General features: G+C 59.3%; 1 protein-coding gene across 1 annotated transcript; it reads left to right on the top strand.

Moving 5' to 3' along the window:
• The first annotated feature begins 468 nt into the window (after positions 1-468).
• WNT4 (Wnt family member 4) lies at positions 469-14,950 on the top strand. The gene is made up of 5 exons (XM_014519725.2): positions 469-484; positions 8,773-9,008; positions 12,707-12,838; positions 13,927-14,069; positions 14,310-14,950. The coding sequence occupies exons 2-5, from the start codon at positions 8,861-8,863 to the stop codon at positions 14,775-14,777; spliced, it is 891 nt and encodes a 296-aa protein (XP_014375211.1). The 5' UTR covers positions 469-484; positions 8,773-8,860; the 3' UTR covers positions 14,778-14,950.
• The last annotated feature ends 2,118 nt before the right edge of the window (positions 14,951-17,068 follow it).

Below are 17,068 nucleotides of genomic sequence, written 5' to 3'. Positions count from 1 at the left end.
ATCTCCCTTCCCCGGCTGAGTCTAGTGCGGTTTAATTCCAGCCTTACAACTACCGTGAGCTCAGGGCAGGGCCCTGTCCTCAGCCAGAGACTTCACCGTTTTCATCGTATTGTTATGGGGTTTGGCCTGGGTAAATTCCACGCGGTGCAAAATCCTCCCTCCGGCCCCTGGCTTTCCAGCTCGGGTGGGAACTGGTCCAGCTTTTGCCAACTTATCGTTTCAGGCTGGACATAAGGAAGAACTTCTTTACTGTCCGAGCCCCCAAGGTCTGGAACAGCCTGCCACCGGAGGTGGTTCAAGCGCCTTCATTGAACACCTTCAAGATGAAACTGGATGCTTATCTTGCTGGGATCCTGTGACCCCAGCTGACTTCCTGCCCAGGGCAGGGGGCTGGACTCGATGATCTTCCGAGGTCCCTTCCAGCCCTGATGTCTATGAAATCTATGAAACTTGTGCCAGCAGCCCGGAGGGGCTGATTTTGCAGGTGAGGTGAACTGGATCATCAAGGCTTTTTATCCAAGTCCTTCCCTCTGACCCCACAGACCTCCTGTAGAGGACATTCGCAGGGGGCCGCACCCCGGGCAGCACACGGCCAGAAGGACAGCACTAAAAGTGGATCCACAAACCGTATGGAGCATCCCACTGCTGTGGCCACTGCTCTGGGGGCAGAATGAATAGCTGGTTACGTCTCTCCTTCCTCCCCAAACCCCCAGGTACCTAGCTGTGAGGACAAGTGCCGTGGCAGGGCGCTCCTTTGTGCTGCTCCAGGGATCCCTTTCTAACCCGGCAAAGTTTCATCCTTTGGTGTGTCACTCCCGTAGCTCCCTGCGTGGTCAGGGCAGCAACCGCTCCAGCAAGCGACACCCGTTCCCAGGAGGGCGTGGGGAGGAAGCGCTAAAAGCTACAGCATATTCCGCTGGAAATTTTTGTTTATAAAAAAATCCTGAAGCAGCTTTGGACAAGCCCGGCTAATTTTAGTTACCCAATAAAAACAGCGAGTGGCTGTAAAGATCAGATCCTGCTGGGAGAAGAAACTTTCCTGAGCTTGGGTTAACTGAAGCAGGCAAGCCCTGACCTCGAGCCCCTCTTAGAAGCGAGTGACTCCAGCAATAAGCTGGTCCAAGCCAGCAGGGAGTGTCTGGACGGGAGAGGTGACTCGCTCGGTAGCACTGGAATAGCTGGTGGCAGGGAACATCCTTCTCCGGGACTTCTTCAGCGGGTGGTAAATCCCTAACCCGGCATTCAGCAGCGGCGCTCCCGAATCTCGTGTGAAGAAGGGAGTTTGGGAAACAAAACTAAAGTAAACCATGCTGTAAAATAAAACGAGGCTCTGATGAATTCCAGCATCAAATTTTATAGCAAGAAAAAGGGATTTCTTTCCCAAAATGGCACGTGGCGCCAGTATTCGGGTCAGCACTAGGCTTCGGCATAACAGCTATCACTATTTATGTCACTTGCCAAACGTTAGTCCCCCTCTTTGTCAGCACCTCCTCTTGATGGGGAGAGAGAGAACACATTAAAGCAATGCTGTGGGACTTGCTTAAGCCTGAGGAAATTGCTAAGTAACCTTAATCCAGAACACTTTTGATTTTGGTAGTAACGCAGTAGGACCAGCTCTCCGAATCCTGAACGTCTTCCTCAGGCCCCAGGTTCAGGAGTGACGTGGATGCGCGAGAGCTCCTGCACTCACTTGAAAACAGGAATGCAAAGACTGCCTGACAGTGTGACCAGGGTGTTCCTAAATGCTCACAGATCAAAACGGAAGCAAAAAAAGGCCCCAAAGTGTATTTTTTTTCAAATAAAAATCTTGGGATTTTGGAGGGTTTGACTCGCAGCTTTTGAACATGTGGAGTTGCTAAACTGCAGTAGAAATGGCCCCCTGGAGAGAGACTTGTGAGCTCCAGCAAAGCAGGTGCTGCCCGAAGGGTCCTGCTAACCTGTCCTTGGGGGCTGTGAAGTTTGGACCCAGCTGTCTGCGATCTCTGGCCTAAAGGCCGAGCCGCGTGCTGGGATCGTACCGGTGCCCAGAACCGCCCTTTCCGAACGCTGGCAAGCGGGCAGGGCCCAGCGCTGCATGACCGGCGCCCAGCGCTGCGTGACAGGCACACCACGCTGCAGCACGGGAGCAGGCAGAGGGGCAGGACGTGATGGGCAGCGCGGGGACAGGCCCCTTCAGGGAGTGTCTGCCCCGAGTCCTGTTTGCAAGGCGGCAGCAGTGCACGTGCACGTGTGGGGCTCGGGGATGGTGAACGGCGCCTGGGCAATGGTATGCAGTGCCTAGTGTGACACTAGCTTGTGTCACCTGGGAAGTCTCGTTGTGAGACTGACTCAGTGACTGCCTGGAGATGGAAACAGGGCCTTGCGGGCGGTGTACAAGCCAGGAGAAGAGCGAGCACGCAGCTGATGTGATGGGAGCGGCGGCCATACAAAGATGCTACCTGGTCCCAGTGCACAAAATGGAAAGGCATTAAAATGCTCGATTTGGGAAAATTGTTTTCCAGGGTGGGAAACCAATGTCTAGCCGCAGGGTGATGGGGAGAGTGCCTGGACAGCTCTGTGCCACCAGCCCACGCATGATGAACAGACACGAGTGGCAGTCCCAGGCACTCTGCAGGCTTCGCTTGCACCCCAGGTTTTGCCCCCTGCACCCTGCCAACATGCACGGCTTGCGGCGCTGGTGGAAGAACTGACAAGCTGTGTCAGAGCAGGATGCTGCGTGGCTGGGAATAGTGGCCGCTCATTGGTGAGAGCCGTGGCTGCCGGCAGCAGGTGCAGAACGGGCTTGTGGCAGAAATGTGCACCTAAGATGCGCTCCTCCTGCATCCTTTCCCCGCTCTCGAGGAACAAGAACGCTGGCTGCTCCGGTTATGCTCCTGTTCCCCGGGAGCCGAGGCCTCAGGGTCAGATAAGAGGTGACACGGTCAGTCTGTAAGCATCCACGGGGGGAGAACGCTTCTGACAGCAGACAGACAGCCCTTCAAGCCAGGAGGCAAAGGCAATATAAGATGCAGTCACTGGAATCGGAAGCGTCTCTAACACACGAAGGCTTAAAATCATGATGTGGTATGGGAGATGCTGGGTGAAAACATCCATGCTCCCTTCTGGTGGCTGGTCTTCTGGAGCAGCAGGACGGGCGGAAATCTGCCTCCGTGCGTGCAGAGTGCAGCCGTCCAGGAGGACGAGCAGCTCCCTGCCATGCTTGTGCTGCAGAGGATGAATAGGAAGGAGGACCAGTAGCTAAATAGAGGAGGACAAGGGGTATGTGGTGGCCAGAGCAAACTGCACGCTGAAACCAGGGTCGGGCAGGTGCGTGAGGCTGGGGGGAGTACAGCAGGCACCGCGATCAAGGGGAACAGCCCCTGGACAAGGAGAAAACCTCACAGTGCCCATCTAACCCCAGCCAGGCAAAGGTGCACTTCCTAATGTGCTTCGCCCGGTCTGTCTCTAATAGACCGGGGCACCTGGCGCAGACAAGTGGTTCCCAGCTCAACCAGGCTCCCAACAGGGGTGTTTTCAGCCTGTTTTCCTTCCAACTCTAGACACTCCTTTCCTTCCCCAGGCGGCTAAGCCAAATTAGACATCCCACCCCCCATGGCTTTCGCTGTGTCTTGTTTTAATTTCTTCCTTTCAAATTGTTGCTCTCCTTGAGCACTCTCCAAGAGTCTTGATATCGGGGCTAGATGGGATCTCACAGTTGTCTTTGCAGTCCTGGAGAGGCACTTTCAGTGGTGAGACTTGGGCCCTTATTGACATGCAACGATATCACTACGGAGGTGGCTTCATCCCAGTTTATTTAAACCAGAGCATCTTCTATGGCAGAGGAGACCTGCTTGGATTTTCTTTCCAAAGCAGAGCTACAACTGTGGGCACATTTCCAAGCTGTAAAGATGGAAAGAAAGAGGAGTAACAGATGCGACTGAGCATGGGAGACAGCACGGAAAAGCAAGCTCCCTCCAGAAAACCAGTTGGCTCCTCGCTGTGTTCAGCACCAGTAATGGGAAAGGAAGGAAGCGATCCCCAGTGAGGATCCGCTGCTCCCTGGAGGGTGCTGGGCTGAGGGTCTGCCCGGCAGGAATCCCAAAGGAAACGGGCCAGGTGTAGACGTAGGTAACTGCAGGAGACACTTGAGGGACTGGCCCTGACCCCTGGTTGTGCCCTGCCACAGGACAAGGTGGATGCACTTAGTGGCACTAAGTGGAATATTATGTGATCATAATACCGCGGGCTGCTCCTCCTGCCCCTGCGGATGCGATGCCTCTAGCTCCTGGCATAGCGGCTTCGAATACAAACTGCACGTCCGGCGTAAGCGCCCAGGGTTTGGCTGTCCGCAGGCAGGGCAGAGGACCGCAGTGCGTTGCAGCTGGAGCCGAGATGGCCGAGAGGGGCCGAGGAGCTATGGCGCGGGGAAGGGGAGGAAGCCTTGAAGTAGTTCTGTTATAGCCCTGGCCCCACAAGCAGCGCTGCCATGGGGCAGGCTGCAAGGCAAGTTGTCCAGACACCAGCGCTGCGGCAATGAGAGACGAGGTGGGGACGGGATCTCGCGCAGCACTGTGGGATGGTTTGTTCCTGCCCTTCTGGTCTCCCCGTGTCTGCGTCGCTGTCTCCTGGCTGCCACTAGTTTTATCTAGGGGGAAACCTTTAGGGGCAGCAGCCTCTTTGAGGGCCAGAGCCAAGGTTGGAGGAACCGGAAGTTCCCATGCTGCACGGGGAGGCGAGGGGGTGACTGTGCCATGGGCCGATCCCCAAACTGTTTTGGAAATGCCAGGGAGAAGAGAAGAGAAGAGAAGTGCTGAGGGTTTGCCCTGGGACATGGCAAAGCACCTCCGAGCGGCTGTCCCGGCGCTGAGCGCACGGCACGACAGCTGCTCGCTGTCCCCCGAGTGGAAGGGCGATGTGCGTACTCGCCACCCCGGGGCGTTTCTGTTCCAGGATAAACAGAGGCACAACTTGTCCTGGGACAAACAGTGTCCATTCCTCGCCTAAGAGACCACGTGAACAAGTGCCGCCCTTCAAGAGGGCAGCCGTGTGTGTGTGCGCGTGTGCGTGTGCACCGCCTGGTTTCCTTCCTCACCTTCCCACGGCGTGGCGACTCTTCTGTAGTTTCACAGAAGCACAGACCAGCAGGGCCGGCGGTCGCAGAGTCCGGTCCCTTGCTCAGAGCAGGAGTGTTTGTCGAAGCATCTATTTATTTGTGTTATTTATGTATATACTGGATTTATATCCCGCCCCAGCCGAACGGCTCCGAGCAGCTGACACGAAACAGCCCACAGAGAGGATTTCCCAAGCAGTGCCCCAAAAACAGCGCTCCATGCCTGCCCTCCCCACAGCTGCCACTTCTCTGCCTGAACTCCAGCACAGCTCGACCTCAGCCCACGCCCGACCCTGCTCCCAGCCTCCGTTCACATCCAGACATAAGAAACCTCGTCCTACTTCCCCCGTCCCACTCCCTTCCAAGCCCGCACCCCCTCTCCTACCCCTGCCCCACAAAGCCCCCAAGCCTAGCTGATGGGAGCAGCCTACCTGTGCCATTAGCAGCATGCATGCATGCTTATGATGTGCTCTTGCTGGGGACGAGGGTTGTGGGGAGGCCAGGTGTGAACAGTGCGAGAGCTCGGTGCACGGGCAGACAGAGGTGGAGAAGAGGCCACGCGGCTGCCCTGCTCCATGGGAGAGAGCAGCTACAAGCTTTCTGGACAGCTTCCTCTGGCCATGTACGCTGCGCAGCAAGTTACCGGAGAACTGTCTCCAACACTGAAATGCTATCTTTCATCTTCATTTCATCTTCTCAAAGAGCAATAAACATTTATTTGGGAAACCTCTTATCTGGAGCATCTGCTTGGAAAGGATTGAAAGGGCCCCGTCATGCTTCTTTTCATGTGCTTCTTGGACTGTCCGAGCCCCGTTGCCTGGAGTATTGTGCAGGGCTGGAAAGCATCTTGGAACAGAGAAAATTGCTCCGGCACCCCCTCGCCAAGCAGTTTCCCCATACGCCGAATCGAGCCGACAATGCCCTGGCTGCCTCTAGTAGCTGCTTCACCTGCGGCACTGGGGCTGGCTGCACGGTTCTGGGAAGTGTAAATTAAGGGACTTCCTCGGAGCCAGCGAGAGATGCCCAAAACGCTGTTCTCATGGGCACGGCTGAAGTTGGGGAGCCCGCGCTCCCCCTGCCGTTCAGTGCTCCCGGCTTTAAGCTCTGTGTCCTTCTCCGCCTTAAGGTCCTGAAGTCTGCCATCTGTGTTTCAAGAGCCGGAGCTGGGGGTAGTGCCCAGTTTTCCCAACTCTTGGTCCCATCACATAGGGGAACGTGCATGTGTCTTGACTCTTCTGTGCCTCGATTTCCCTTCCTGTAAAATGGGTGGCAATTATTGAACCTGGATGAGGGCAGGACTGGCAAGGTTCATCAGTAAAGCATCTCTCCAGATGGTTTTGCTATAAAGTACTGCCCAGATGCTGATCTGGTTTTGCTGCCTGCATCACGGAGGAGCACAGAGCAGCGCTGCATGGGGATTACTCTCCCTGCCAGTAACTGAGATCCCCGAGGACCCCGGTCTGACGGGCGCGGGGCTTTGGTGGCGTTTGCTTTGCTTTTCCCCTACCTGAAAGATGGCAATCTGGGGCTCGGCCTCCGTGGAGGTCCCAGTGCACGTCTAGGAGTCCCGGAGCTGCTCTAGACAAGCAAGTACTTGCCTGGGAAGAATGGCTGTAAAACCGTACCCGCATGTGTACCCGAGCGGCTGCATATCCAACGCGCCACAGCCCTGGGGTTCGGTGGGTCATCGTCTGCCTCTTGGGGCGTGTGTGCATCCCTGTCACAGCCCGGGACTTTGCACGAGCACTGTTGCCTGGAGTCTGGTGAACCATCCCAATGCCCAGGAGAGAACAAGTCCCTCCTCTGAGCTGGGCGAGTCGTGCAGGGCTGACGGCTGTGGGAAGCAGCAAAAACTGCTTTTTTTGTGGGGGGGGGTTTAGCTGAAGGTGGCAAGTTAGACTCCTTAGCCAGTGGGAGGAGAGCCAGGCTGCACTTTGAGAGAGAAATCCTCGACAAGGAGTTGTCACCGGAGAACAAAAGGAAAAAAGAAAGCTTTTAGACTCTGATCATTAGGAAATTGAGGGGCGCGGGGTGCCAGGCATCCTCCGCCCAGCCCTTGAATTGCTGCGGGGCTTGGATCGCTGGCTCCCGGGGGGCTCCTGCCGGGACTGTGCCTGCCCTTTCTGCAGATTTTTAGGCGACGAGGTGCCGGTGGTTGGAGCTTTGTGCTGCGAAGCTCGGGGGTGATGGGTGCCGCTGTCACGCCAGCTTGGTGTGGGACGTGTTTGGGACTCGACCAGCCTGCAGGGACTCCCGGCCCTCGGGGGCAGCACGTGGCTCTGCTGGCTGAGCGTCTCCCCCGCGGCACGCCGCAGCAGGGAGGAGGGTGTTGAACTCAGTCTTGTGCTGCCCGAGGGAGGGTTGGCTGGGATGTTACCAGCTCAGACAGGTGTCGAGGAGGGCCTGGCATGATCCAGGGACCTGTGCAAATGTTGTACCGGTGCCCCTGGAGGCGCCTGGCGGAGGGAGGATGGTGTCATGGGAAGAGGGTGTAGCATCCCTCTGGGAGACCTGGTCTTGGCTGGGATGGGCAGCTGCCACGCTGGAGACAGAGTGCAGACTCCTGACTTCGGATCAGTCCTGCCGCCCCGTGGGGAGACCCCCTGGCGGGTCTGCTCCGAGAGCAGCTGAAGCCCCATGTTCAGACGGGGACGCATGGCGTCCCTCCTGTCCCGCGTGGCGTCTGGGAGCGATCTGGAACCCCAGCCGTGGGGAGAGAAACCTCTGCCCCCCTGCCGTGGTCAAGAGAGACCCCCCAGAGCAGGCTTAGCATATCCTGCCCAGGCGGGGAGCTGGCGAGGCATCCGGACAGTTCAGCGTGTGGTCGCCAGGGTGCGGAGGGAAGCAAAGGCAGCATTTTTCAGGGCGGCGAGACCTGGAGTCCGTGTTTGTGAGCGGAGACCCTGGAGAAGGTGCCAGTCTCGAGCGGTTTTGCCCACGACAAGCTCCTGGCTCCAGGCTCCCAGCTGGAGCTCTGTCTCGCCGCCAGCCGGGGCTGGTCCCGGTGCAAAGGTGGCTGGGGGAGCTAAAAGCAGGCCTGGGGAGGGAAGTGGTTTTGAGGGAGATGTTTGCTGGCGATTCGAACACAGCCGGCGCTGAGGGAGCCGTGTGGCAGCTGGAGCTGGCAGCCAAGCTGCTGCCTTGCTTACTTTGGCTGACTTCAGAGACCTCTGGCTGTTCCTAGTAGCACTCGGACCTGCTGGTGCTCGGGAGGCCTGACGGGGCATATTCGACACGCCGAGCCTGCCCCTCCATGCAACGGAGGCGGCAAGGGCAGTTAGCAGCCTCGCTGGGTGCCGGGTGAGCGTGGACCACGCTCTCCATCATGCATGGGGCAAAGGTCTCCCTGGGAACCGCGCCGTGCCCAGGCCCTCAGAGGTCCAAAACCTTTTGCAGCCGTGTTAGGCCAGTCCAGCAAGTCAGGGACGGCCAGGCCCTGAGCTGCAGGCAGGAGGAGAGGCGGGAGGAGGGACTTCTCCCTCTGTTCCTGCTGCTGAAGAGGGCTGCGGGGTGCAACTCCATAGCAATGTGTGCTCCAAATCCCAGGGCTCGAAACAGTTATCCCTGGGACCCCTGCCACTGTCCTGGCGTGACCCATGGAAAGGCTAGGACAGATGTACCCCCCGCTCCCATCCAGGTCCCCAGCAAAACATCCTAACAGATTTTGGTGGGTGTCCTCACAGGTACCTGGCCAAGCTGTCTTCCGTGGGGAGTATTTCGGAGGAAGAGACCTGTGAAAAGCTGAAAGGGCTGATCCAGCGCCAGGTGCAGATGTGCAAGAGAAACCTGGAGGTGATGGACTCGGTGCGCCGGGGAGCGCAGCTGGCCATCGAGGAGTGCCAGTTCCAGTTCCGCAACCGGCGCTGGAACTGCTCCACGCTGGACGCCCTGCCCGTCTTCGGCAAGGTGGTCACGCAAGGTGAGAGACGCCGGCCCCGGCCCGGCCCTGCTGAAGGGAGGCATCACCCTGCCAAGTCATTGACTCCTAGAGCAGCGGGGCTGGGTGGGAGCTCCAGAGGTCACAGCTCGCCCGGCCCCTGTCCAAACCCTCCTACACAACCCATCATCTCAGCTCTGCCCACGACCCTGACACAACACGGGCATCGCACCTGACTGACACAGGGAAGCAGGGGGCCACGCAGCCAGCGTCCTGCCCCTCTGCAGTGCTGTCAAACGTACGCTCGAGATCCCAGGCAGAGCCCGTGCCCCTGCTACAAAATGCAAACCCCCCACAAGTCCATACCAATGTGACATGGAGGGGAAAATCCCTTCCTGACCCCAAATGTAGCATCGGTCTGAGCTTGAGCGCATGGGCAAGACCCTCCAGCCAGAGCCCTGCGGGTCGGTGCCAGCAGGACCATTGGCACAGCCCAGCCCCACCCCCATCCCCAGTGCCTCTGGGGGAGGATTAAAACCCCCCTAACACATGGAGCAGAAATGGGGAGGGGGCAACCAGCACTGCCCAAAAGCCTGGGACATCCCCATAGCAGAGCACGGGCATCGCTGCACCCAGATCATCCCCCACCAGTGCCCGTCCAGCCTCTCCTTGAACCCTCCAGGGATGGAGAGTCCCCCCCACCCTGGCGTCTCCCTGCACTGACAGTAAAGAAGTGTTTCCTGATCTCCAGCCTAAACGTACTTTGCTGCAACGTCCACCCATTGGTCTGTGGGAGGTCACGAGCTTGGGCCACCGCAGAAACGCAGGCTAGGAGTCCGATCTTTAGGCAAGAGGCTGTCTGCTGCCTGTGCCTACCTGCCTTCGGGGGGGGCAGCCAGAGCTGCTCCGTGAGAGAGGCGAGTGCACGGCGCTGCCCGCCCAGCCTGGCCCAGCCGCAAGCCCTGCTGCTCCCTGTCTTGTAGAAAGGAGCTCTTAAATGTCCCAAAGCAAAGGTGCAAAAGGAAAGACTGCTTTCCTGGGGTCAGTGGTGAGCCGGTGCGGGTTGGACACACGATTGAGGAGCTCAGTCTGGGACTTGTTGGTGCCCCGTGTGCCCGCTGGCAGTCACGGCCCAGCAGCCTGCAGCGCCTCCCCACTCTGAACCAGGGGCTCCCTGGGGTTGTTCCTGGGCTCCTGCCACGTCTCACCTGCCACGTGCATTTGTGTTGAACCCTTGTCTCACTAGTCCACGCCACGGGGCCCGGCCTGCTATGAGGCCCTCTGCACCTGGGCACAGCGGAGAGGGCTGGGCATGCTCTGGGCAGAGCGCTGTTTTGGGGTGCGTTGCTTTTGCATTGGACTGATAAAGCTGCTCGAGGAGTCTTGTGGTTCAGTCTGCATCGGGCTCTGCCATCGGGCTCCCCCTCGTGCCTCCCGAGGCTGCAGAGGCAGCAGGGCGCGTTATCTCTTTGGTCTCTCACCCAGCGAGCAAAGACGAGCTGCAGGCAGGGCCTGGCGGGGAGCGAGGGAGCCGTCCGCGTGCCCTCTGCTGCCCAGACGCAGTAGGACACTGCCGCTCCCCGCGCTCCTGTGCCAGGGCCACTTCCCTCCGCCCAGCTACAGACCCATCATTAGGCCTCGTGAAATGCTGTATGGCTCGAGCCGCCCTTGGCTGCCTGCGGGCTCTACGCAAACCAGACGGCCACGCCGTGACCACGCCGGCTGGCACGAGACCTGTGCTGCAGAGCGGGGCAGGGGGCTCCGTGTCGGCACTGAGGTGCAGTCGCAGCGCAGGGGCTCGGGACCAGGACAGCGGGCGCAGGTCCGTCCCCGGGCGGATCGGGAGGCCTGGGAGCGGAGGCAGGTGGAAGAGGTGGTGGCAGAGCTGGAGGTGGTGAAGGTCCAGGGCGGGATGCACTGCCAGGGCTGCGGGAGGCTCTCCCGTGGGCTTCCAGGGCCCCGTTGCTCTTGTGTGAAGCGGGGCGGGTTCCTGCAGCAGCGGCTGTAGGCGTCTCGTCGGTGCCTTCCCCGCTTGCTTGGTGGGTCTCTCCTCGTGCCTGCAAGGGGGCTGAGCATAAGAGGCTGAGGAGAGACTAGTGACAAGTGGAGGCATCTCCGTTCTGGCCCCTTTCTCCTCCTGTAGAGAAGCAGAGTAGCTCCCTGACGTGACCCTTGCTCTCCCCCGAAGCGCCAGGGCTCGCAGGCCCCAGCCTTCCCCAGCTCAGCCTCAGCTCCTTATTTAACTTTCCTTCCCTCGTCGTAGGGGTGAAGATTTGTGCTTGTGAAGGTTCAGGACTGGAAATACCAGAAATACCAGAAACTGAAGTCGTCTCTTTTTTAGGCAGCCACAGCACAAACCGACCAACTTGATCCTACTATTAACCTCGATTAACTTGGAGGTGATTCAGTCCCCACGCGGGCTGGGTCCTGCCCAGCCACTGCTGCCCGGGCCAGATTACAGCCTTGGCCACCAGAGTCTGAGCTGCGACCACCAAAGTTGCTCCCCGTCATCTGACCGGTCCGTTGTGAGCGAGGGCCTGAAAGGTGAAGGGCAGCTCTCTGCTCCGGCGCTACACGCCGGCTGCCGTGGGAAGGGATGTGGAGCCTCTCAACCCTGAGCTTCCAAACAGCACAAAGCAAACGCTCAGCCCTGTTCTTGCAGAATATCTCGCTCCGGGGCAGAAGGGCTTGTCGTGTCCTAACCACCTCTGCTTCATGGGAGAGCAGAGCCAGGGAATTGGGTGTCGCAAGATTTAATTGACAACCACCAAGCCAGCGATCCTCGCTGCATGCAGACAGACACTCGGTGAAAGGGAAGTGCATGCAGACGTGGACACGCTCGCCCCTTAGAGGAACCTCTCCAGAGAGAGGGAAGATTATCCCCCTTGCTTGCAGCTTTGCTGGGGATCTGCTTTCAAGCAGGGCAGTCTGCTGGCACCTGGCCGTGTTGTCTGTGTGCATGGGGGTCTCTCCCTTGCAGCGCCCTGAAATGGCCAAACGATTGCTTTCTAAACACGTAGCAACCCCCGAGGTGACCCCGGAAAGAAGTGCACGAGGGGCTCCCCGCGCTGGGCAGCGCTGTGGTTCGGGAGCGGGGCGGTGCCAGGAGGGTCGTGCACCGGCCTCTCCAGAAGTTACTGCTACGGGATGGGAAAAGGGAAGGGAGCCTCTGAGAGCCCTGCCAGGTTGAGTGCTTTCCTCTCTGGGAAGTGTCAGTGGGTGTGAGGAGAGCTCAGGGTGAGCTGGGGTGCAAGGGAAGGGCTTTGGATGTGCCGGGCCCAACTGAGAACTCCTGTGAGCGCAGTTTCCAGGAAAGTTTTCCAAGGAGTTTCCTGCCCTGGGATGTCAAGTCTTGCCTGGCTCTGGGGGTCTCTGTGCTGTGTGCTGCAGTGGGGAATTTGCCTGGAAACCTCATGGTGTTTTGGTGGAGGCAGAGGCCGTCTCCTACCACCTACGGTCTCCAGCGTCGGCCTGTTGAGCTGTAGGCAGGGCGCAGATGCACGGTTCAGCGTGGGGCACGGGCCGGCGGAGTCCTGTGCACCACCTGCTTGCTCCGGAGCTGGTTGTCCGGACCTGTGTTGGGGAGGTAGCGTGTGGGGCTCCAGCGTGCTACACAAATGTCCCGTTGCTCTGAACCGGGCAGCGCTATTGCTTCGATACGGGTGTGTGCCGCCTGCTGCCTGGAGGCCCGGGCTGTGCATGGGAACGCACCGGTGATTCCCCTGCTTTTGTCCTTGCAGGGACGCGGGAAGCAGCTTTTGTGTATGCCATCTCCTCCGCAGGCGTGGCCTTCGCGGTGACTCGCGCTTGCAGCAGCGGAGAGCTGGACAAGTGCGGCTGTGACCGGACTGTGCAGGGCGGCAGTGCCCAGGGTACGTACGTGCAGGAGCAAGACGAGAGTGGAGGGGAGAGCAGAGACAGCGCGGCGTTGCCTAGGCCTTCCCTGGGCTGAGTCCCGTGCCCCACGAGATCTCTCGGGTTCCTGCCGCTTGTTAGAGGAAAGAGCGGAAGAGCAAAGACAAATGCACAAAGAGTTTCCCTTCTCCGGTCCCCGCTACCTGTCCCCTCCAGTCACGCGACATGAGATGTATAAACAGACCTTGCACCGACCGGGCCATGCCCTGCCTGAGAGGTCCCCCTATGACCAAAGGACCCCGGGTGTGCATCTGAGCGAAGAGCTCCAGCTGCACGGCCGCACCCATGTGTGCCTGGGTAGCGTGCACGTGGCTAGGCTGTGCGAGGATGCAGTACAGCCTGCCCAAGGTCATTCCCCTGGTTCTTGCTTCAGGGTGGGCATGGAAGCAACCACGCATTGCCTGGGCGACACACACACCCTGCTTGTGGGCGCTTGCCTGTGTCCGAGCCCTGGCAGCACGGGCAGCCAGAGACCCTGGATGAGCAGCTCGTGGGCTCTGGTGGAGGAATATGGGGGCTGCCGTGTTTTGGTCCCAGTAGTTGAGTGGTTACGGGCTTGCCCAAGATGCTAGACACCTAGGTTTTAGGGGCCCCCATGCAGAGGGGTCCAAACCTGCATCTCACTGACTTCCTAATGCAGTGCTCAAGCCAGCGCACCACAGGTCAGGCATTGCCCCGTAGCTCCTCCAGCCCCCTCCTGAAGCCGGTCCCCTGAGCAGCCAAGAGAGGGAGAGATATGTGGGGCCAGGGAAGCAACAGGGCAGGGGTGTGCAGCTTGGTGGGACGGCTGCTGCCCTGGAAGGGGGCAGGCCTGCTCTTCTTGCCCACATGCTTGCCCCTCATGCAGCTGGCACTTCTGCACTGCCCTGCCCTGTTTTTCCAGCGACTATTACATGCAAAGGGCAGTGGCTCAGCTCCAAAATGGGCCAGGGGGACAGGTAGAAACCTGCCGTTCAGATAGGATTCCTCCCCGCACATCTCCCACCTCTGCCTCTTCCCCTGTTGCCGCTGCAAACGAGTCTTTCTCGCCCGTGCTGTGCTTTAGGCTTCCAGTGGTCGGGCTGCTCTGATAACATTGCCTACGGAGTGGCCTTCTCGCAGTCCTTTGTCGACGTCAGGGAGAGGAGCAAAGGGGCCTCCTCCAACCGAGCTCTCATGAACCTGCACAACAACGAGGCCGGGAGGAAGGTAATAGTGCATCTACATGTGCTGTCGGGCTTGGCTTGCGATCGCTCCCCCTGCTCCTCCCTTTACCCACTAGGACCGACGGCCCCTGCACCCTTTGCTGGGACATCTGCTCCCACGAAAACCATATTCCTCATAGCCAGCAGCAGCCTCGCTCTTCCTAATCTCGCCAGCCGTCGCGGTCGCGTGCATTAGTGCAACGGAGCTGACGACGGTCTGTTCTGTTTGCATCAGCTCTTCCAGGCGATCCTGAACAACATGCGGGTGGAGTGCAAGTGTCACGGCGTCTCCGGCTCGTGCGAGTTTAAGACGTGCTGGAAAGCAATGCCTCCCTTCCGCAAAGTGGGCAACGTGCTGAAGGAGAAATTCGACGGGGCCACCGAAGTGGAGCAGAGTGAAATCGGCTCCACCAAGGTCCTGGTTCCCAAGAACTCCCAGTTCAAGCCACACACTGACGAGGATCTCGTGTACCTGGACTCCAGCCCCGACTTCTGTGACCATGACCTGAAGAACGGGGTGCTGGGCACCAGTGGCCGCCAGTGCAACAAGACTTCCAAGGCCATCGACGGCTGCGAGCTGATGTGCTGCGGGAGGGGCTTTCACACAGACGAGGTGGAGGTGGTGGAGAGGTGCAGCTGCAAGTTCCACTGGTGCTGCTTTGTGAAATGCAAACAGTGCCACCGGGTGGTAGAAATGCACACGTGCCGGTGACCCGACCCGGCCCGGCTGCCCTCCGCCACTCGCCCCCTCTCCCCTGCCTGTTGCCCCCGGACTGGAAAAAGGGATGCAGAGACTGCCAGGAGAGGGCTGCTGTTCAGAGAGACAGAGCGCAAGAGGAAAACAGATTTTTAAAGAAAAAAAATATTTAAAGTTTCCAAAAAGTCCTTGTTGTATTTTTGTTTGTCTGCTTTATTTATTGCTGAAGCCAGAGCCTGTCCTTCTGGACGGCATGTGCTGGAAGGGACACGTGTGCTCTGGATGCTGCTGCTGGGCTGGGGACAGGACAGGGACCCTCACGGCACCTGTCCCCAACTCCGTGTCTCCTCAGACGAGTTCCCACCGACTGGCCACAGAGCACTTCAACCTGCCTCTATCTGACATGGAAAGCACACCTAGTGTTAGGCACTTTTTATCCTGGCATTTTACACTGCAGCAACTTCCGCTTGTTCCAGCCCGAGCCCTCCAAGTCCTGGCTGGAGACGGGCTCGGTCTGCGCTGCGTGCCTCCGGGGGCAGATCCACATCCGCAGAAGGCCTCGGCCAGCCCTGGGTGTTGAACTGTGCGTACCAGAGATGTGTGGAGAAGTCAAAGTGTTGGGTGAAGGGACAAAGCTGCGTGGTTCTGCCTTCCCTGATTCTCTTCCTTTTGCCCTCGGGTAGGAGTCTCTCTTGGGGTCTGAGCCGGGCAGGGGAAGACAGGCTGTCCGTCGCGCGGGGAAGAAATTAGACCTGCTTGCATGGCAGCCTGCCCCCGGGGCCCTGCTCCCCCCCAGCCTACTGCTGCTGTCTGCAAGAAGCAGAAAGGAGGCCTGTGCCCAGCCTTTGCAAAACGCCTTCTCCGCAACGGGGCTGCGCCCTCGCCCCTCTGCCCACTTCCTGATGGCCTGTGCCAATTTGCGCAGTTGATCTCCAGCCAGGTCTGCTCTCCTGGGGGCTTGCGTGATGTGGAGAGCGCTCTGGGGCCCAGGCCCTGCAGGATGGGTGTCTTCCTACTGATGAATTAAGAGAAGAAAAGGTCATGGTGTCCTTCAGCAGATCTATTCCTTGCTTCCCTAGCAGCCCACCGTGGCCGCCAGCCCACGTCACCCTGGCATGCACTACCCTGGTCCCTCCTGCACCTTCTGCTAGCGCTGGGCTCTGGCCTCATCCTGCACTGTCTGCTTCTTCTCCGCACTCACCGTCACCTTGGGAGGGGCAGTGTCCTTAGCGCTGCTGGTCTCCCCTCTGCATCTGCCGCAGGAGCCAATTCCTCCTCGCCCCCAGTCCCTGGGACCTTGTAGGGAATGCAGGGCAGGTGGCGTTTCGGAGGCCAGTTGTCTGCAGAGGTGGTTCGTAGGCACCTTTGTGTCTCTGGGCTGCTGCCCCAAAGTTTGGAGCAAGTTTAGGGCAGCTTGAATTCACGGGTGTTTCCAGCAAGAGAACGGACAATGTGTCCCTGCAGCGCTGCCCCCCTCGCCCCGCAAGGGCCCGTCCCTGGATGGTTTCTCCAGCACCTCCCCAGGCCAGGACCTCTCCGCATCCCACCCTGCCAGCGCTGCGCTGCGGGTCTGCTCTGCTGCCCTTTCCATCTCTGACACCGCGGCATCATCGCGGGGCCCTAGCTGAAGAAGGAATCAGACTCCAGCCCTTGGACAAGCTTTCACAAAAGATCTCTTCTGGTTTTTTCCATTTTCCACACCCCCACCCCCCGGGACACAAGACCTTGTGCACCCATTGATGCTGTAGCCTGAACATGAGCTATTATCATAAGCAACCGTCCCCCCACCTCCGACCCCAGTGGCCTAGAGACCGGACCTGTCCCTTCGCCCTGCCTGTCCGTGCTTCCCGAGGGGCTGGTTCCCCGCCGCCTGCCCTGTGCCTCTGACACAGTATGCGGGAAGAGAAACCCAGCGCCGCTGATGTGTCCCAAATCCCCTCCGTTCTCTGCCACTGGGTCTTAAGGAGCGCAGTGACTAGTCAGGGGGGGAGCAAGAAGCAGCCGTGAGGCACAAGTGCCGGATACTTGTCTGCGCAGTCCCACCGCTGCCATCCCGCGCACAGGAGCTGGAGCTGCAGAGGGAGGAAAGGGAAAGGTATTGGGGCCTTTTCACTGGCAACGGCTCCTGCACAGTTGCCATAAGGAAATTAAGATCCCAACAGGCCGTGCGGCTCGGCTCTCCGGGCAGTGACCTGAATGCCCCCTCTCCCCACGGCCTCCGCCGCGCGTGCACGCTGGAAACGATGCTGGGAGGTTGCGCTCAGCTACCAAAACCCTCCTGCCGGGGCCTGGCCGGACGCGGGCGC

The sequence above is a fragment of the Alligator sinensis genome, unplaced genomic scaffold, assembly GCF_000455745.1.
Source record: "Alligator sinensis unplaced genomic scaffold, ASM45574v1 scaffold512_1, whole genome shotgun sequence".
Taxonomy (NCBI): Eukaryota; Metazoa; Chordata; order Crocodylia; family Alligatoridae; genus Alligator; species Alligator sinensis.
The sequence above is the reverse complement of the archived record's forward strand: the minus strand, read 5'-3'. Positions and strand labels throughout refer to the sequence as shown.